Source organism: Pezoporus wallicus, unplaced genomic scaffold, assembly GCF_028554395.1.
Source record: "Pezoporus wallicus isolate ANWC-B61680 ecotype Strahan unplaced genomic scaffold, APGP_CSIRO_Pwel_v1 contig_10168, whole genome shotgun sequence".
NCBI classification, from domain to species: Eukaryota; Metazoa; Chordata; class Aves; order Psittaciformes; family Psittacidae; genus Pezoporus; species Pezoporus wallicus.
In genome coordinates this window covers 43,077-64,881 of record NW_026640927.1, presented here as the reverse complement: position 1 = coordinate 64,881, position 21,805 = coordinate 43,077, and the positions used below count along the sequence as shown (strand labels likewise).

Below are 21,805 nucleotides of genomic sequence, written 5' to 3'. Positions count from 1 at the left end.
CCGGTGTCACCTCTCTGTCCATACAGGACCCGGGACCCGGTGTCACCTCTCCTGTCCCATACGGGACCCGGTGTCACCTCTCCTGTCCCATACGGGACCCGGTGTCACCTCTCCTGTCCCATTCGTCCCATACGGGACCCGGTGTCACCTCTCCTGTCCCATACGGGACCCGGTGTCACCTCCCCTGTCCCATACGGGACCCGGTGTCACCTCTCCTGTCCCATACAGGACCCGGTGTCACCTCCTTGTCCCATACAGGACCCGGTGTCACCTCCCCTGTCCCATACAGGACCCGGTGTCACCTCTCCTGTCCCATACGGGACCCGGTGTCACCTCTCCTGTCACCTCTCCTGTCCCACCTCTCCTGTCCCATACAGGACCCGGTGTCACCTCTCCTGTCCCATACAGGACCCGGTGTCACCTCTCCTGTCCCATACAGGACCCGGTGTCACCTCTCCTGTCCCATACAGGACCCGGTGTCACCTCCCCTGTCCCATACGGGACCCGGTGTCACCTCTCCTGTCCCATACAGGACCCGGTGTCACCTCTCCTGTCCCATACAGGACCCGGTGTCACCTCCGTGTCCCATACAGGACCCGGTGTCACCTCCCCTGTCCCATACAGGACCCGGTGTCACCTCTCCTGTCCCATACAGGATTACCTGCACAGCACCCATGGGAAGGAGATGGATTTGCTCCGCACCACGGTCAAGGTCCCGGGGAAGCGCCCCCCCGCGCGATCTCCGCCTGCGGCCCCGCCCCCCAGCGCCAACGGGCTCCTGCGGGACGAGGGGGGGGGGGTGAGTGGGGGGGCCCGGGGACCGGGGCGGGATTCAGGTGCAATGGGGGGTGTTGGTGGCAATGGGGGCTCAGCAGCAGTGGGGGCGCTGGTGGCAATGGGGGCTCAGCAGCAATGGGGGCGTGGCAATGGGGGTTCAGCAGGAGCTGGGGGTGCTGGTGCAATGGGGGTTCAGCAGATCTGGGGGTGCTGGTGGCAATGGGGGTTCAGCAGCAATGGGGGTGTTGGTGGCAATGGGGGCTCAGCAGCAATGGGGGCGCTGGTGGCAATGGGGGTTCAGCAGGAGCTGGGGGTGCTGGTGGCAATGGGGGTTCAGCAGCAATGGGGGTGCTGGTGGCAATGGGGGCTCAGCAGCAATGGGGGCGCTGGTGGCATTGGGGGTTCAGCAGCACTGAGGGTGCTGGTGGCAATGGGGGCTCAGCAGCAATGGGGGTGCTGGTGGCAATGGTGCTCAGCAGCACTGAGGGTGCTGGTGGCAATGGGGGCTCAGCAGCAATGGGCGGTGCTTGTGGCAATGGGGTTCAGCAGCACTGAGGGTGCTGGTGGCAATGGGGGTTCAGCAGCAAATGGGGGTGTTGGTGGGAAATGGCATTGCCCCATTTCTCCATTGAGCCCCATTGCCCCCCATTGAACCTCTTTGCTCCCCATTGAGCACCCATTCATCCCCCATTGTCCCCCATTGCCCCCATTGAGCCCCCATTGCCCCATAACCCCCATTGAGCCCCCATTGCCCCCCATTGCCCCCTGTTGTGCCCGCATTGCCCCATTTCTCCATTGAGCCCCATTGCCCCCCATTGAACCCCATTGCTCCCCATTGAGCACCCATTCAGCCCCCATTTTCCCCCATTGCCCCCATTGACCCCCCATTGCCCCATAACCCCCATTGAGCCCCATTGCCCCATTACCCCCATTTAGCCCCTGTTGCCCCCCATTGCCCCCCATTGAGCTCCCGTTGCCCCATTGCTCCATTGAGCCCCATTGCCCCCCATTGAACCCCATTGCTCCCCATTGAGCACCCATTCAGCCCCCATTGTCCCCCATTGCCCCCATTGAGCCCCCATTGCCCCATTACCCCCATTGAGCCCCCATTGCCCCCCATTGCCCCCCGTTGTGCCTGCATTGCCCCATTGCTCCATTGAGCCCCATTGAACCCCATTGCTCCCCATTGAGCACCCATTCAGCCCCCATTGTCCCCCATTGCCCCCATTGACCCCCCATTGCCCCATAACCCCCATTGCCCCCCATTGCCCCCCATTGCCCCCTGCCCCACAGGACCTGCTGCAGCTGCACCGGCTCTTCCTGGGGGAGCTGCGGGAGGCACTTGGGGGGCCCGGGGGGACCCGAGGGCTGCCCCCCCTCTTCCTGGCCTACAAGGAGAGGTGAGGGGCACTGGGGGGCACTGGGGGGTAATGTGGGGCAATGGGGGCAAGGGGGGCTCAATGGGGGCAATGGGGGTAATGGGGGCTCAATGGGGGTAATGGGGGTCAACGGGGCAATGAGGGTAATGGGGGCAATGGGGGTAATGGGGGCTCAATGGGGGCAATGGGGGCTCAATGGGGTAATGGGGACAATGGGGGCAATGGGGACTCAATGGGGGCAATGGGGGCTCAATGGGGGTAATGGGGGCAATGGGGGTAATGGGGGCTCAATGGGGGCAATGGGGGCTCAATGGTGTAATGGGGACAATGGGGGCAATGGGGAACCCTTGGAGGTTCTGGGGGAACACTTTGAGTGCATTTGGGTGGGGGTTTGGGTCCATTTGGGTCCATTTGGGTCCATTTTGGGTTCAATTGGGTGGATTTTGGGTCCATTTGGGTCCACTTGGGTCCATTTGAATGGGCTTTGGGTCCATTTGGGTGGATTTTGGGTCCATTTGGGTCCATGTGGCTGGGGTTTGGGTCCATTTGGGTGGATTTGGGGTCCATGTGGGTCTGTTTGGGTGGATTTGGGGTCCCTTTGGGTCCGTTTGGGTGGATTTGGGGTCCATTTGGGTGGGTTTTGGGTCTATTTCAGTCCATTTTGGGTTCAATTGGGTGGATTTGGGGTCCATTTGGGTCCACGTGGGTGGGGTTTGTGTGCATTTGGGTCCATTTGAGTGGGGTTTGGGTCAATTTGGGTCCATTTTGGGTCCAATTGGGTGGATTTGGGGTCCATTTGGGTGGATTGGGGGTCCATTTGGGTGGATTTGGGGTCCATTTGGGTCCGCTTAGGTGGGGTTTGGGTCCGTTTGGGTCCGTTTGGATCCATTTTGGTCCATTTGGGTCCATTTGTCTGGGGTTTGGGTCCATTTTGGCCCATTTGGGTGGATTTTGGGTCCATTTGGATGGGGTTTGGGTGCATTTGAGTTCATTTGGGTGGATTTTGGGTCCATTTCAGTCCATTTGGGTTCAGTTTGGGTCCAGTTTGGGCCCATTTGGGTGGATTTTGGGTCCATTTTGGTCCATTTGGGTGGATTTTGGGTCCATTTTGTGTCCATTTGGGTGCATTATGGGTCTATTTTGGTCCATTTGGGTGGATTTGGGTCCATTTGAGTCTATTTGGGTGGATTTTGGGTCCATTTGGGTCCTTTTGGGTGGATTTTGGGTCCATTTTGGTCCATTTGGGTGGATTTTGGGTCCATTTTGTGTCCATTTGGGTGCATTATGGGTCCATTTTGGTCCGTTTGGGTGGATTTGGGTCCATTTGAGTCTATTTGGGTGGATTTTGGGTCCATTTTGTGTCCATTTGGGTGGATTTTGGGTCCATTTGAGTCCATTTGGGTGGATTTTGGGTCCATTTGGGTCCATTTTGAGTCCATTTTGGTGGATTTTGGGTCCATTTCAGTCCATTTGGGTAGATTTTGGGTCCTTTTGGGTCCATTTGGGTGGATTTTGGGTCCATTTGGGTGGGTTTTGGCTCCATTTGGGTCCATTTGGGTAGATTTTGGGTCCATTTGGGTCCATTTTGTGTCCATTCTGGTGGATTTTGGGTCCATTTTGGGTCCATTTGGGTGCATTTTGGGTCCATTTGTGTGGATTTTTGGTCCATTTCAGTCCATTTTGGTCCATTTTGGGTCCGTTTGGGTGGGTTTTGGCTCCATTTGGGTCCATTTGGGCGCCGTTGGCCTCTCGCCCCCCAGGTTCCTGCTCTACGGCCGCTACTGCAGCCAAGTGGAAGCGGCTGCGCGGCGCCTGGAGCATCTCTCCTCCAGCACCGACCTGCACATGAAGCTGCAGGTGGGGAAGGGGACCCCATAGAGACCCATAGGGGCCATAGAGACCCATGGAGACCGTAGAGACCATTGAGACCATAGACACTATAGATACCATAGACACCCATAGACATCCATAGGCACCCATAGACACCCATAGACACCACAGACACCATAGACATCCATAGACACCCATAGACACCCATATGCACCCATAGACACCCATAGACATCCATAGACACCATTGAGACCATAGACACCATTGATACCATAGACATCCATAGACACCCATAGACACCCATGGACACCCATAGACACCACAGACACCATAGATACCATAGACATCCATAGACACCCATATGCACCCATAGACATCCATAGACATCTGTAGACACCCATAGACACCCATAGACACCCATAGACATCCATAGACACCATTGAGACCATAGACACCATTGATACCATAGACATTCATAGACACCCATAGACACCCATGGACACCCATAGACACCACAGACACCATAGATACCATAGACACCCATAGACACCCACAGACACCCACAGACATCCATAGGCACCCATAGACACTCATAGACACCCATAGGCACCCATAGACACCCATAGACATCCATTGACACCCATAGACATCCATAGGCACCCATAGACACCCATAGACACCATAGACACTCATAGACACCCATAGATAGACACCCACAGACACCCATAGACACCCATAGACACCCATAGACACCCATAGACATCCATTGACACCCATAGACATCCATAGGCACCCATAGACACCCATAGACACCATAGACACCATAGAACCCATAGACACCATAGACACTCCTAGACACCCATAGACAGACACCCACAGACACCCATAGACACCCATAGGCACCCATAGACACCCATAGAAATCCATAGGCACCCATAGACACCCATAGACACCCACAGACAGACACCCACAGACACCCATAGACATCCATAGACACCCATAGACCCACAGAACCCTTCCAGCACCTCCCATGTCCTCCCATCCCTCATGTCCCCCATATCCCCATAGACTCCTCCAGCGCCCCTGTGACCCCAGCCCCCCCAGACTCCCCAATCCCTATACCCCCCATTACCCCCCATAACCCCCCATGTCCCCTGTGACCCCCATGTCCCTGTGCCCCCCAGGAATGCTCCCAACGAGCCAACAATGGGCACTTCTCCCTCCGGGACCTGCTGATGGTGCCGATGCAGCGGGTGCTCAAGTACCACCTCCTGCTGCAGGTGTGCCCATGGGGGCAATGGGGCAATCAGGACAAGGGGGGTAATGGGGGTATTGGGGGCAATGGGGGTAATGGGGTTAATGGGGGCAACTGGGGCAATGGGGGAAATGGGGGTAATGGGGACAGTGGGGGTAATGGGGCAATGGGGGTAATGGGGGCAATGGGGGTAATGGGGTAATGGGGGTAATGGGGTTAATGGGGCAATGGGGGAATGGATGTAATGGGGGCAATGGGGACAGTGGGGTTAATGGGGTAATGGGGCAATGGGGTTAATGGGGTAATGGGGCAATGGGGGCAATGGGGTTAATGGGATAATGGGGGCAATGGGGTTAATGGGGTAATGGGGGCAATGGGGTTAATGGGGTAATGGGGCAATGGGGGCAATGGGGTAATGGGGTTAATGGGGGTAAAGGGGGCAAAGGGGTTAATGGGGTAATGGGGGCAATGGGGTTAATGGGGTAATGGGGTAATGGGGGTCATGGGGCAATGGGGGCAATGGGGGTAATGGGGGCAATGGGGGTAATGGGGGCAATGGAGGCAATGGGGCCAATGGAGCAATGGGGGTCACCAAGGCTCCATAGAGCACCCTTGGGTCCATCCCTTTGGGGTATCCATGGGTCCCTTGGGGAGGGGGGGACCCTGGTCCCCACCGAGGGGTTTCCCTGGTATCCCTTTGGGACTGCTTTGGGATGGGGGGGGGGGGGGGGGCCCATTCCTGCCCCCTCATCCCGACCCCATAGGAGCTGGTGAAGTTGACCCCAGACCCAGCTGAGAAGGAGAGGCTGAAGGTGGCCCTGGATGCAATGAGAGTGGGTCCGGGGGGGGGAGTCTTTGGGGGGGTCCTTTGGGGTCCTATGGGGCTCTTGGAGTGGCTGGGGGGGTCTTGAGGAGGTTTGGGGGGGTCCTATGGGGTGTTTGGAGGGGTCCTGATTGGGTCCTGGGGGTGCCAATGGGTCCTTTGGGGGCGTCCTGAGGGGTCTTGGGGGTCTCAATGGGTCCTTTGGGGGCGTCCTGAGGGGGGGTCCTTTGGGGGGGTCTTGGGGTCCCAATGGGTCCTTTGAGGGGGGGTCCTGAGGGGGTCTTGGGGGTCCCAATGGGTCCTTTGGGGGGGTCCTGAGGGGGTCTTGGGGGTCCCAATGGGTCCTTTGAGGGGGGGTCCTGAGGGGGTCTTGGGGGGCTCCCATTGGGTCCTTTGGGGGGGTCCTGAGGGGGTCTTGGGGGTCCCAATGGGTCCTTTGGGGGGGTCCTGAGGGTGGCTTGGGGGTCCCAATGTGTCCTTTGGGGGGGTCCTGAGGGGGTCTTGGGGCTCCCATTGGGTCCTTTGGGGGGTCTTGAGGGGGTCTTGGGGGTCCCAATGGGTCCTTTGGGGGGGGGTCCTAAGGGGGTCTTGGGGGGCTCCCATTGGGTCCTTTGGGGGGGTCCTGAGGGGGTCTTGGGGGTCCCAAAGGGTCCTTTGGGGGGGTCCTGAGGGTGGCTTGGGGGTCCCAATAGGTCCTTTGGGGGCGGGTCCTGAGGGGGTCTTGGGGGTCCCAATGGGTCCTTTGGGGGGGTCCTGAGGGGGTCTTGGTGGCCCCTATGGGTCCTTTGGGGGGAGTCCTGAGGGTGGCTTGGGGGTCCCAATGGGTCCTTTGGAGGGGTCCTGAGGGTGGCTTGGGGGTCCCAATGGGTCCTTTGGGGGGGTCCTGAGGGTGGCTTGGGGGTCCCAATGGGTCCTTTGGGGGGGGTCCTGAGGGGGTCTTGGGGCTCCCATTGGGTCCTTTGGGGGGGTCTTGAGGGGGTCTTGGGGGTCCCAATGGGTCCTTTGGGGGGGGGTCCTAAGGGGGTCTTGGGGGGCTCCCATTGGGTCCTTTGGGGGGGTCCTGAGGGGGTCTTGGGGGTCCCAAAGGGTCCTTTGGGGGGGTCCTGAGGGTGGCTTGGGGGTCCCAATAGGTCCTTTGGGGGCGGGTCCTGAGGGGGTCTTGGGGGTCCCAATGGGTCCTTTGGGGGGGTCCTGAGGGGGTCTTGGTGGCCCCTATGGGTCCTTTGGGGGGAGTCCTGAGGGTGGCTTGGGGGTCCCAATGGGTCCTTTGGAGGGGTCCTGAGGGTGGCTTGGGGGTCCCAATGGGTCCTCTGGGGGGGGTCCTGAGGGGGTCTTGGGGGTCCCAATGGGTCCTTTGGGGGGGGGTCCTGAGGGGGTCTTGGGGGTCCCAATGGGTCCTTTGGGGGGGGGTCCTGAGGGGGTCTTGGGGGACCCAATGGGTCCTTTGTGGGGGTCCAGATGGGGTCTTGGGGGTCCCAATGGGTCCTTTGGGAGGGTGCTCCCATTGGGTTTTGGGGTATGAAGGAGGAGGCTGGGATAAATGGGGGGGGCGTATTGGGGGCTTCCTATGGGGGGCATTGGGGCACTTGGGGGTCTTGGGGGTACTTGTGGGTCCGGGGTGGTGGTGGGGGGGGTGTCCCTGACGCTGCCCCCCAGGACCTGGCGCAATGCGTGAACGAGGTGAAACGGGACAACGAGACCCTGAAGCAGCTCACGAGCGTCCAGCTTTGCCTCCATAACATGGTGGGGACCCCCCCCCAGAGCCCACCCCCCAATCCCAACACCCCATGGGGCCCCACACGCACCCCATAGCATCCCCTATCCCCCCCGTCCCCCACCTCCAGCCGCAGTCCCTGGCACAGTTTGGGCGCCTCAAGATCGATGGAGAACTGAAGGTGTCCAGCACGGAGCGGAGATCCAGGGTGGACAGGTAGGGGGGTGAGGGACAGCAAGGGGGCACCACGTACCCCATATTCCATACCCCATATCCCATATCCCATCATACCCCATACCCCATATCTCATACCCCACACCCCATATCCCAAACCCTATATCCCATATCCCAAATCCCATATCCCATACCCCATATCCCAAACCCCATATCCCATATCCCAAATCCCATATCCCATACCCCATATCCCAAACCCCATATCCCATATCCCAAATCCCATATCCCATACCCCATATCCCAAACCCTATATCCCATATCCCATACCCCATATCCCAAACCCCATATCCCATATCCCATACCCCATATCCCAAACCCCATATCCCATATCCCAAATCCCATATCCCATACCCCATATCCCAAACCCCATATCCCATATCCCACACCCCATATCCCAAACCCCATATCCCATATCCCAAATACCATATCCCATACCCCATATCCCAAACCCTATATCCCATATCCCATACCCCATATCCCAAACCCCATATCCCATATCCCAAATCCCATATCCCAAACCCCATATCCCAAACCCCAAATCCCATACCAAAACCCAAACCCAAACATATCCCAAACCCCATATCCCATCCCATATCCCAAACCCCATATCCCATATATCCCATACCCCATATCCCAAATCACTTTATCCCATATCCCATATCCCCATATCCCATACCCCATATCCCATATCCCATATCCCATACCCCTATATCCCATATCCCATACCCCATATCCCAAACCCCATATCCCATATCCCAAATCCCATATCCCATACCCCATCCCAAATCCCATATCCCATACCCCATATCCCAAACCCCATATCCCATATCCCAAATCCCATATCCCATACCCCATATCCCAAACCCCATATCCCATATCCCACACCCCATACCCCATACCCCATGCCCCACACCCCACACCCCACACCCCATACCCCATATCCCCTACCCCATACCCCATACCCCATATCCCATACCCCACACCCCACACCCCATATCCCAGGTACGGATTCCTCCTGGACAAGGCTCTCATCATCTGCAAGCGCCGGGGGGACTCCTATGAGGCCAAGGACGTGGTGGACCTGCAGAGCCACCAAGTGCGGGATGGGGGCATCAGCACCCGCGACAGCAAGAAGGTACCTGGATCCCAGTGGATCCCAGTGTCCATGTCCATGGTGGCCCCGAGCATCCATGTCTGGTGGATCCCAGTATCCACGTCCATGGAGATCCTGAGCATCCAGGTCTGGTGGATCCCAGTATCCATGTCCATGGTGGCCCCGAGCATCCAGGTCTGGTGGATCCCAGTATCCATGTCCATGGAGATCCCAAGCATCCAGGTCTGGTGGATCCCAGTATCCATGTCCATGGAGATCCTGAGCATCCAGGTCTGGTGGATCCCAGTATCCATGTCCATGGAGATCCTGAGCATCCATGTCTGGTGGATCCCAGTTTCCATGTCCATGGAGATCCTGAGCATCCAGGTCTGGTGGATCCCAGTATCCATGTCCATGGAGATCCCAAGCATCCAGGTCTGGTGGATCCCAGTTTCCATGTCCATGGAGATCCCAAGCATCCAGGTTTGGTGGATCCCAGTATCCATGTCCATGGTGGCCCCGAGCATCCAGGTCTGGTGGATCCCAGTATCCATGTCCATGGAGATCCTGAGCATCCAGGTCTGGTGGATCCCAGTACCCATGTCCATGGAGATCCTGAGCATCCAGGTCTGGTGGATCCCAGTATCCACGTCCATGGTGGGCTCCAGCATCCATATACCAAGTGTCCATGTCCATCGTGGACACACAGAATCCTGGATATGGTCTACATTGATGTCCCCATTGACGTCCCAATTGATGTCCCCAGTGATGTCCCTATTGATGTCCTCAGTGATGTTCCCATTGATGCCCCATTGATGCCACATAGATGCCCCAGTGATGTCCCCAGTGATGCCCCAGTGATGCCCCCATTGATGTCCCCAGTGATGTCCTCATTGATGTTCCCATTGATGCCCCAGAGATGCCCCCATTGATGTCCCCATTGATATCTCCATTAATGTCCCCATTGACGTCCCCATTGACGTCCCCATTGATGCCCCAGTGATGTCCCCAGTGATGTCCTCATTGATGCCCCAGTGATGTCCCAAATTATATCCCAGTAACATCCCCATAGATGCCCCAGTGATGTCCCATTGATGTCCCCAGCGATGTCCCAGTGATGTCCCCATTGATGTCCCATTGATGTCCCCATAGATGCCCCAGTGATGTCCTATTGATGTCCCCAGTGATGTCCCATTGATGCCCCCAATGATGCCCCAGTGATGTCCCCATTGATGCCCCATTGATGCCCCCATTGATGCCCCAGTGTCGGGGTGCTGCTGACCCCATTGTCTCCACAGTGGACCCACACGTTCCTGCTCATCGAGGCTGGAGGTCTCCAGGGCTACGAGCTCTTCTTCAAGACCCATGAGCTGAAGAAGAAGTGGCTGGAGCAGTTCGAGATGGCCCTGTAGGTGCACCCAAGGGTGGTGGTGGGGGAATGTCACCCATTGGGGTCCAAGTGGTCCTTGAGGGTCAATGGTGTGTGTGTCCCCCCCCACATTGTCCTGCCAGGTCCAACATCTTCCCTGAGCACGCGCTGGCGGATGGACATGAATTCCAGATGTTCTCCTTCGAGGACACCACGTCCTGCAGGGCCTGCCAGATGTTGCTGAGGTGGGAGCCCAAAGCCACGTCACCCATCCCATAATGGCCCTGACCCATCCCATGATGCCCTGCACCCATCCCATAATATCCCCAACCCATCCCATGATAGCCCACACCCATCCCATGATGTCCCTCACCCATCCCATGATGTCCCTTACCCATCCATGGCATTCAGCATCCATCCCATGATGGGTGCAAGGTGGGTCCATGGGTGGGTGCAAGGGTGGTCCATGGATGGGTGCAAGGTGGGTACATGGGTGGGTGCAAGGTGGGTCCGTGGGTGGGTGCAAGGGGGCTCCGTGGATGGGTGGAAGGTGGGTCCATGGGTGGGTGCAAGGTGGGTCCATGGGTGGGTGCAAGGGGGCTCCATGGATGGGTGCAAGGTGGGTCCATGGGTGAGTGCAAGGTGGGTCCACGGATGGGTGCAAGGTAGGTCCATGGGTGGGTGCAAGGGGGCTCCATGGGTGGGTGCAAGGAGGCTCCATGGGTGGGTGCAAGGGGGTTCCATGGATGGGTGCAAGGAGGTTCCATGGATGGGTGCAAGGAGGTTCCATGGATGGGTGCAAGGTGGGCCCATGGGTGGGTGCAAGGTGGGTTCATGGGTGGATGCAAGGAGGTTCCATGGGTGGGTGCAAGGTGGGTCCATGGGTGGGTGCAAAGGGGCTCCATGGATGGGTGCAAGGGGGCTCCATGGGCGGGTGCAAGCAGGTTCCATGGATGGGTGCAAGGTGGGTCCATGGGCAGGTGCCAGTTGGGTCCATGGATGGGTGCAAGGTGTGTCCGTGGATGGGTGCAGGTTGGGTCCGTGGATGGGTGCAAGGTGTGTCCATGGGTGGGTGCAAGGTGGATCCGTGGGTGGGTGCAAGGTATGTCCATGATGGATGGGTGCAAGGCGGGTCCATGGGTGGGTGCATGGTGGGTCCATGATGGATAGGTGCAAGGTGGGTCCATGGGTGGGTGCATGGTGGGTCCATGATCGATGGGTGCAAGGTGGGTCCATGGGTGCGTGCAAGGTGGGTCCATGGATGGGTGCAAGGTGGGTCCATGGGTAGGTGCCAGTTGGGTCCATGGGTGGGTGCAAGATGGGTCCATGGGTAGGTGCCAGTTGGGTCCATGGGTGGGTGCAAGGTGGGTCCGTGGGTGGGTGCAAGGTGGGTCCGTGGGTGGGTGCAAGGGGGCTCCATGGATGGGTGGAAGGTGGGTCCGTGGATGGGTGCAAGGGGGCTCCATGGGTGGGTGCAAGGTATGTCCATGATGGATGGGTGCAAGGTGGGTCCATGGGTGGGTGCATGGTGAGTTCATGGATGGGTGCAAGGTGGGTCCATGATGGATGGGTGCAAGATGGGTCCATGGGTGGGTGCAAAGGGGCTCCGTGGATGGGTGCAGGGAGGCTCCATGGGTGGGTGCAAGGGGGCTCCATGGGTCCATCCCCATGGCCCCCATGCCGCTGTCCCCAGGGGCACGTTCTACCAGGGCTATCGCTGCAGCCGCTGCCGGGCCCCCGCGCACAAGGAATGTCTGGGGCGGGTTGGGACCTGCGGTAGGGCCAGCACCGGTGAGAGCCAGGAATGGGGTGGGAAACGAGGGGATTGGGGGGGGATATCATGGGATGGGGTGGGATTGTCATGGGATGGGGTGGGATCATCATGGGATGGGGTGGGATCATCATGGGATGGGTGAGGGACATCATCATGGGATGGGGTGGGATCATCATGGGATGGGGGAGGGACATCATGGGATGGGTTGGGATCATCATGGGATGGGTGAGGGACATCATGGGACGGGGTGGGATTGTGATGGGATGGGGTGGGATCATCATGGGATCGGGTGGGATTGTGATGGGATGGGTTGGGATTGTGATGGGATGGGTTGGGATCATCATGGGATGGGTTAGGTTCTTCATGGGATGGGTTGGGATCATCATGGGATGGGTTGGGATTGTCATGGGATGGGTTGGGATCATCATGGGATGGGGTGGGATCATCATGGGATCGGGTGGGATCATCATGGGATGGGGTGGGATCATCATGGGATGGGGTGGGATCATCATGGGATGGGGTGGGATCATCATGGGATGGGCTGGGATCACCATGGGATGGGCTGGGATCACCATGGGATGGGTTGGGATCATCATGGGATGGGTTGGGATCATCATGGGATGGGGTGGGATCATCATGGGATGGGTTGGGATCATCATGGGATGGGGTGGGATCATCATGGGATGGGGTGGGATCATCATGGGATGGCTGGGGGATCACCATGGGATGGGTGGGAATCATCATGGGATGGGTTGGGATCATCATGGGATGGGTGTGGGATCATCATGGGATGGGTGTGGGATCATCATGGGATGGGTTGGGATCATCATGGGATGGGTTGGAATCATCATGGGATGGCTGTGGGATATCATGGGATGGGTTGGGATCATCATGGGATGGGTGTGGGATCATCATGGGATGGGTGTGGGATCATCATGGGATGGGTTGGGATCATCATGGGATGGGTGTGGGATCATCATGGGATGGGTTGGGATCATCATGGGATGGCCATGGAATGTCATGGGTGGAGAACAGGACACTGTGGGATTGAAGCTGCCCCCCATGGACGTGGATGGGGATAGAGGTGCCCTGGCTGGGGCAATCATGGACCCCCCCATCCATGACGCCCCCCAGCATTTCTTATCTGGATGCCCCCCCCCCAGATGACTCCTTCCCTCTTCCCCCCACAGATTCCAACTCCGGCCCCAGGAAGGTACCAGGACAATGAGTCTGGATGGGCTCAGATTCCCCACACTGGGAATGGGGAGACCCTGGGGGGGGGGATCTGTGTCCATCCATCCCCCCCCCCCCCCCCCCCCCCCCAGGGGCTCATTGGGGTCTCCTTGATCCCCAGAACAAGCCCCAGCGGCCAGGCCCTGAGAAGGAGAGAGGAGGACTTGGTGAGGCCATGGAGGTTGGGGGGCAGAGGGGGAGGTTGTGGGGCAGAGGGGGGGGGTAGAGTGGGGGGGTCCGTGCCCCACATGTCCCATTTCACCCCCCACATTGGGTGCTCTCCTCCAGGGTTGCCCAAGATGGAAGCCCATCAGCCCTATAGCGGGGTCCCCCCACCGCCGGGCGCTATGGGGCCGGGCCTGCGCCTCAGCCCTGGGGACGTCCTGGAGGTCACCGTGGCCGAGGCAGAGCAGCCCTGGTGGCAGGTGGGGATGGAGCCCCATGGATGTGGGGGGCAGGATCTGATCTGTGGGGCAGAGCGCTATGGCCACGATGGGTGGATCTCCTCTATGGGGCAGAGCGCTATGGCCACGATGGGTGGATCTCCTCTATGGGGCAGAGCGCTATGGCCACGATGGGTGGATCTCCTCTATGGGGCAGAGCGCTATGGCCACGATGGGTGGATCTCCTCTATGGGGCAGAACACTGTGGCCACGATGGATGGATCTCCTCTATGGGGCACAGCACTGTGGCCACGATGGATGGATCTCCTCTATGGGGCAGAGCGCTGTGGCCACGATTGGTGGATCTCCTCTATGGGGCCCCTCCATCCTCTATGGGGCAGAGGAACCCCTTTGGCCCCACGGCTCCTTCCTCCATAGGGCCGGAACATGGTCACCGGTGACCTGGGCTGGTTCCCCTGTGCTGCTGTGAAACCCTTCATCTGCGTGAGTTGGGGGTCCCAGCACCCACTGGGGTCTTTGGGGGGCTCTATGGGGCGGGGGGAGGGTCTCTATGGGGCATGGGGAGGGCTCATCCCCTCCTTGGTCCCCAACTCTACTCCTCCCCCCCCCAGGTGCCGCTGCCGGATCTCTCCATCTACCCCTGGTTGGTGTTGGGGACCCCCCCCATTCGCTATGGGGTGCCCCAAAGGGTCACCCCAGACCCATTGCTGGGGTCCATTCCCCCCATTGCCCCAGGACACCCCCCACATCCCTTTTGGGGTCACGCCAAAGCCTTTCCCTCTTCTTGGGGGCTCTTCAAATCCTTTCCTGAGGTCTCTCAAATCCCTCCTTGGGTCCCCCATTCCCATTGGGATCACCCCAAATCCCTCCTTGGGTCCCCCATTCCCATTGGGATCACCCCAAATCCCTCCTTGGGTCCTCCATTCCCATTGGGATCACCCCAAATCCCTCCTCAGGGTCCCCATTCCCATTGGGATCACCCCAAATCCCTCCTCAGGGTCCCCATTCCCATTGGGATCACCCCAAATCCTTCCTCAGGGTCCCACATTCCCATTAGGATCACCCCAAATCCCTCCTTGGGTCCCCCATTCCCATGGGGATCACCCCAAATCCCTTCTCAGGGTCCCCATTCCCATTGGGATCACCCCAAATCCTTCCTCAGGGTCCCACATTCCCATTGGGATCACCCCAAATCCCTCCTTGGGTCCCCCATTCCCATTGGGATCACCCCAAATCCCTCCTCAGGGTGACCTCAGGACCCCCTTTGGAGCCCCTCATCCCTCACCCCATAGCAATGAGGCACCCCAAATCCTCCTCTTGCTGATGTCCCACCACGTCCTTCCCCCCCATTGTATCCCACCCCATTGCCCATCCCTGCTATTATCCCAATGGAATGGTCCCAGATGGGGTAGGAGGGATGTTGGGGGTCAGGGGGGGGGCTCAGGATGCATCCATGGGTCCCACCCCAGGTACGCCGGCCCCATGGAGCGGGCGGAAGCGGAGCAGCTCCTTGCATCCCGCTCCGACGGCTCCTTCCTGGTGCGGCAGCGGGTGAAGGATGCGGCCGAGTTCGCCATCAGCATCAAGTAGGGAGCTTGGGGGGCATCGTTGGGGTGGATGGAGGTGGGGGGAGGGGAACAGGGACACACAATGGGGTGGGGGGAACCCCTTTTGGGCTCATCCCATCGCACCCCATGGGCAGGTACCATGGGGAGGTGAAGCACATCAAGGTGATGACGGCGGACGGGCTCTACCGCGTCACCGAGAAGAAGGCGTTCAAGGGGCTGGTGGTGAGAGTTGGGATTCCCCCCCCCCAACCATGGTGACCCCCACGTTGGGTTGGGGGTCTGGGGTGCCCACGTTGGATCACGCTGCCCATAGGAGCTGGTGGGGTTCTACCAGCGCAGCTCGCTCAAGGATGGCTTCAAGGCGTTGGACACGGCGTTGGTGGTGCCCTTCAAAGAGCCCGAGAGTAGGGATGGAGCCCGGGCAGAGGGTAGGATGTGGGGAGCAGGTGGGGATGGAGGTGGTGAGGATGGAGGGGGGGGAATAGGGAGGATGGAATGGAGGAGGTGGGATGGAGGTGGGATGGAGGTGGTGGGATGGAGGTGGTGGGATGGAGGTGGGATGGAGGTGGGATGGAGGTGGTGGGATGGAGGTGGGGTGGAGGTGGGATGGAGGTGGTAGGATGGAGGTGGGATGGAGGTGGGATGGAGGTGGGAAGGAGGTGGGAAGGATGGAGGTGGTGGGATGGAAGTGGGATGGAGGTGGTTGGATGGAGGTGGGATGGGATGGTGATGGATGGATGGAGGTGGGATGGAGGTGGGGGGATGGTGGTGGGATGGAGGTGGGATGGAGGTGGTGGGATGGAGGTGGGATGGAGGTGGGATGGAGGTGGGATGGAGGTGGGATGGAGGTGGGATGGAGGTGGGATGGAGGTGGTGGGATGGAGGTGGTAGGATGGAGGTGGTGGGATGGAGGTGGATGGAGGTGGATGGAGGTGGGATGGAGGTGGTGGGATGAGGTGGGATGGAGGTGGGAGGTGGGGGATGGAGGTGGGATGGAGGTGGGATGGAGGTGGGGGATGGAGGTGGGATGGAGGTGGGATGGAGGTGGGATGGGATGGAGGTGGGATGGAGGTGGGATGGAGGTGGTGGGATGGAGGTGGGATGGAGGTGGGATGGAGGTGGGATGGAGGTGGTGGGATGGAGGTGGGATGGAGGTGGGATGGAGGTGGGATGGAGGTGGTGGGATGGAGGTGGGATGGAGGTGGGATGGAGGAGGTGGTGGGATGGTGGGATGGAGGTGGGGATGGAGGTGGGATGGTGGGATGGAGGTGGGATGGAGGTGGTGGGGATGGGATGGAGGTGGGGGGATGGAGGTGGGGATGGAGGTGGGATGGAGGTGGTGGGATGGAGGTGGGGATGGAGGAGGTGGTGATGGAGGTGGTGGGATGGAGGTGGTGGGGATGGAGGTGGTGGGATGGAGGTGGGGTGGATGGTGGTGGGATGGAGGTGGGATGGATGGTGGTGGGATGGAGGTGGGATGGAGGTGGGATGGAGGTGGTGGTGGAGGTGGTGGTGCATGGAGGTGGGATGGGATGGAGGTGGGGGATGGAGGTGGGGGATGGAGGTGGTGGGATGGAGGTGGGATGGAGGTGGGATGGAGGTGGGATGGAGGTGGGATGGAGGTGGGGTGGAGGTGGGATGGAGGTGGGAAGGAGGTGGGATGGAGGTGGTGGGATGGAAGTGGGATGGAGGTGGTTGGATGGAGGTGGGATGGAGGTGGTTGGATGGAGGTGGGATGGAGGTGGTGGGATGGAGGTGGGATGGAGGTGGGATGGAGGTGGTGGGATGGAGGTGGGATGGAGGTGGTTGGATGGAGGTGGGATGGAGGTGGTGCAATGGTGATGGGATGGAGGTGGGATGGAGGTGGTGGGATGGAGGTGGGATGGAGGTGGGATGGAGGTGGTGGGATGGAGGTGGGATGGAGGTGGTGGGATGGAGGTGGTGGGATGGAGGTGGGATGGAGGTGGTGGGATGGAGGTGGGATGGAGGTGGGATGGAGGTGGGATGGAGGTGGTGGGATGGAGGTGGGATGGAGGTGGTGGGATGGAGGTGGGGTGGAGGTGGTGGGATGGAGGTGGGATGGAGGTGGTTGGATGGAGGTGGGATGGAGGTGGTGGGATGGTGATGGGATGGAGGTGGGATGGAGGTGGTATGGGATGGAGGTGGGATGGAGGTGGGATGGAGGTGGTGGGATGGAGGTGGGATGGAGGTGGGATGGAGGTGGTGGGATGGAGGTGGTGGGATGGAGGTGGGATGGAGGTGGTGGGATGGAGGTGGGATGGAGGTGGGATGGAGGTGGTGGGATGGAGGTGGTGGGATGGAGGTGGGGTGGAGGTGGTTGGATGGAGGTGGGATGGAGGTGGTGGGATGGTGATGGGATGGAGGTGGGATGGAGGTGGGATGGAGGTGGTGGGATGGTGGTGGGATGGAGGTGGTGGGATGGAGGTGGTGGGATGGAGGTGGGTATGATGGGAATAGAGTTGAAGTGGATGCAGTGGTGATGGGATAGACATTGTGGGTCGTTGTTGATGGCCAAGAACTGGTCTGAGGGATCCGCGATGAGGTGATTCCAGTAGGGACCAACAGCCAAGAGGGACAAGTTGGGACCAGGCCAAGAGGGACAAGTTGGTTTCTGGGGATACGTCAATGGAGGTGGCGAAGGTCTGGGTTGGGGGACAGCCAATGAGGCAGCCAAGGGGGCACAGATGGAGAGGACTTGGACATGGAGGGGATGAGCTGGGGGGACTCATCCATATCCATGTCCATGTCTGTATCCATATGTCCATATCCATGTCCATGTCCATATCCACGTGTCCATACCCACGTCCATGTCCATATCCACGTGTCCATATCCCTGTCCATGTCCGCATCCATGTGTCCATATCCATGTCCATGTCCATATCCATGTGTCCATATCCATGTCCATGTCCATATCCATGTGTCCATATCCATGTCCATGTCCATATCCATGTGTCCATGTCTGTGTCTACGTCCATATCCATGTGTCCATATCCATGTCCATGTCCGTATCCATGTGTCCATACCCATGTCCATGTCCGTATTCATGTGTCCATATCCATGTCCATGTCCATATCCATGTGTCCATGTCTGTGTCCATGTGTCCATATCCCTGTCCATGTCCGCATCCATGTGTCCATATCCATGTCCATGTCCATACCCATGTGTCCATATCCATGTCCATGTCCATATCCATGTGTCCATATCCATGTCCATGTCCATATCCATGTGTCCATATCCATGTCCATGTCCATATCCATGTGTCCATGTCTGTGTCTACGTCCATATCCATGTCCATGTCCGTATCCATGTGTCCATACCCATGTCCATGTCCGTATCCATGTGTCCATATCCATGTCCATGTCCATATCCATGTGTCCATATCCATGTCCATGTCCATATCCATGTGTCCATATCCATGTGTCCATACCCACGTCCATGTCCATATCCATGTGTCCATACCCATGTCCATATCCGTATCCATGTGTCCATATCCATGTCCATGTCCATATCCATGTGTCCATATCCATGTCCATGTCCATATCCATGTGTCCATGTCTGTGTCCATGTGTCCATATCCCTGTCCATGTCGGTATCCATGTGTCCATGTCTGTGTCCATGTCCATCTCCAGGGGCCGTGCGCAGCTTTGGCTCAGCCAAGGCTCGCTACGACTTCAGCGCCCGGGACCGGACGGAGCTGACGCTGCGGGAGGGGGACATCGTGCGGGTGCTGAGCAAGAAGGGGCACCCAGGGTGGTGGAAAGGGGAGGTCTATGGACGGGTACGGCCCCGGCCCCACCGCTGCCCCACAGTGGCCATCAGCATCCTCCAACCTCCATCAGCACCCTCCAACCTCTATCTGCATCCTCCCACCTCCATCCACATTCCCCAACCTCTTCCCACCTTCTCCCAACCTCTTCCCACCTCCTCCCAACCTCTTCCCACCTTCTCCCAACCTCTTCCCACCTTCTCCCAACTTCATCCCGCCTTCTCCCAACCTCTTCCCACCTTCTGCCAACCTCTTCCCACCTTCTCCCAGCCTCTTCCCACCTTCTCCCAACCTCTTCCCACCTCCTCCCAACCTCTTCCCACCTTCTCCCAACCTCTTCCCACCTTCTCCCAACTTCATCCCGCCTTCTCCCAACCTCTTCCCACCTTCTCCCAACCTCTTCCCACCTTCTCCCAACTTCATCCCGCCTTCTCCCAACCTCTTCCCACCTTCTGCCAACCTCTTCCCACCTTCTCCCAGCCTCTTCCCACCTTCTCCCAACCTCTTCCCACCTCCTCCCAACCTCTTCCCACCTTCTCCCAACCTCTTCCCACCTTCTCCCAACTTCATCCCGCCTTCTCCCAACCTCTTCCCACCTTCTGCCAACCTCTTCCCACCTTCTCCCAACAGCTTCGCACCTTCTCCCAACATCTTCCCACCTTCTCCCAACAGCTTTGCACCTTCTCCCAACATCTTCCCAACCGCTTCCCTCCTCTTTCCACCTTCTGACAACCTCTTCCCACCTTCTCCCAACCTCTTCCCAACCTCTTCCCACCTCTTCCCAACCCTTTCCCACCTTTTCCCAACCTCCTCCCACCTTCTGACAACCTCTTCCCACCTTCTCCCAGCCTCTTCCCACCTCTTCCCAACCTCTTCCCACCTTTTCTCAACCTCTTCCCACCTCCTCCCAACCTCTTTCCACCTTCTCCCAACCTCTTTCCACCTTCTCCCAACCTCTTCCCCCCTTCTCCCAACCTCTTCCCACCTCCTCCCAACCTCATCCCACCTCCTCCCAACCTCTTCCCACCTTCTCCAACCTCTTCCCACCTTCTCCCAACCTTTTCCCACCTTCCCAACATCTTCCCACCTTCTCCCAACCTCTTCCCACCTTCTTCCAACCTCTTCCCACCTCTTCCCAACCTCCTCCCAACCCTTTCCCACCTCTTCCCGACCTCTTCCCACCTTCTCCAACCTCTTCCCACCTTCTCCCAACCTCTTCCCACCTTCTGACAAACACTTCCCACCTTTTCCCAACCTGTTCCCACCTTCTCCAACCTCTTCCCCCCTTCTCCCAAACTCTTCCCACCTCCTCCCAACCTCTTCCCCCCTTCTCCCAACCTCTTCCCACCTCCTCCCAACCCTTTTCCCAACATCTCCCTCTTTCCCAGGTCGGATGGTTCCCAGCCAACTACGTGGAAGAGGATTACTCGGAATACTGCTGACCATGTATGGATCCTCACCCATCACACCCCACCTCCTATGGCCCCACCACTGTCCCCATGTTAACTTATGCCTCCTCCTGCCCTGGAGGGACAATAAACAGGGATCAGATCCCATGGGAAGAGGCCGGGATGAGGCCATGGGATTGGGATCGATCTTTCCTGGAAGGGACCCAATGTCCGGGCAGGCGCCGAGGTCAAGGCTGGAGCGGTTGGAGCCGCTGGGAATAAGCTTGGGAATGAGGCCATGGAAGGGGGGAAAGGCTCCAGAAAGGGACATGGATGTGGGGGCCCATCCCTGCAGCTCCATGCAATGAACTGCCCAGGTCTCAGCACACAACGGGGGGGATTGGGGTCTTGAGACCCAAAAAGGGGGGGTTGAGACCCAAAAATGGGGGCTTTGTGACCCAAAATAAGGGGTTGAGACCAAAAAAAGGGCAGTTTGAGACCCAAAAAAGGGGGGTTGAGACCCAAAAGGGGGTTTGAGACCCCAAAAAGGGGATTTGAGACCCAAAATGGGCATCTTGAGCTCCTAAAAGGGGTATTTTAGACCCAGGAAAGGGGTTGAGACCCAAAAATGAGGTTGAAAACCCAAAAAGGGGAGGTTGAGACCCAAAAATGGGGGGGGGGGGGGGGGGGGGGGGGTAGACCCTGATTGTGGTTTGACACCCCAAATTTGGTGTTCAGACCCCAAAATGGGGGTTTTAGACCCAAAAAGGGGAGTTTGAGACCCAAAAATAGGGATTTGAGACCCAAAAATTGGGATTTGAGAACCAAAAGGGGGGGTTGAGACCCAAAAATGGGGTTTTGAGACCCAGAAGAGGGGCTTTTAGCCCCGAAAATGGGGATTGAGACCCAAAAAGGGGAGTTTGAGACCCCAAACGGAGGGTTAAGACCCAAAAATGAGGGGTTGAGACCCCAAAAAGCAGGAGTTTAGCCCCCAAAAGGGGGTCTGAGTCCCCCAAAAGGGGTTCTGCACTCCCCTATGAGCAGATGCACTCCAAAAGGACCCATATCCAATGGTTTTCCAGCACATCCCACCCATTTCCTGCCTCTTTCTGGCAGACCCATCCCACTTCCCAGTGCCTTCCAGTCCCGCCCCAGTGCTGAGCAGGGGGCAGCCTCA

At 58.6% G+C, this 21,805-nt stretch overlaps 1 protein-coding gene across 1 annotated transcript; it reads left to right on the top strand.

The window, feature by feature from the left end:
- The first annotated feature begins 685 nt into the window (after positions 1 to 685).
- LOC130605619 (proto-oncogene vav-like) lies at positions 686 to 20,812 on the top strand. The gene is made up of 21 exons (XM_057421246.1): positions 686 to 799; positions 2,062 to 2,177; positions 3,917 to 4,013; positions 5,171 to 5,266; positions 6,006 to 6,074; positions 7,721 to 7,807; positions 7,909 to 7,994; positions 9,015 to 9,147; positions 10,404 to 10,513; positions 10,618 to 10,719; positions 12,168 to 12,265; positions 13,439 to 13,461; positions 13,603 to 13,648; positions 13,770 to 13,906; positions 14,303 to 14,368; positions 14,497 to 14,528; positions 15,355 to 15,471; positions 15,588 to 15,675; positions 15,767 to 15,881; positions 19,104 to 19,252; positions 20,629 to 20,812. The coding sequence occupies exons 1-21, from the start codon at positions 686 to 688 to the stop codon at positions 20,680 to 20,682; spliced, it is 1,935 nt and encodes a 644-aa protein (XP_057277229.1). The 3' UTR covers positions 20,683 to 20,812.
- The last annotated feature ends 993 nt before the right edge of the window (positions 20,813 to 21,805 follow it).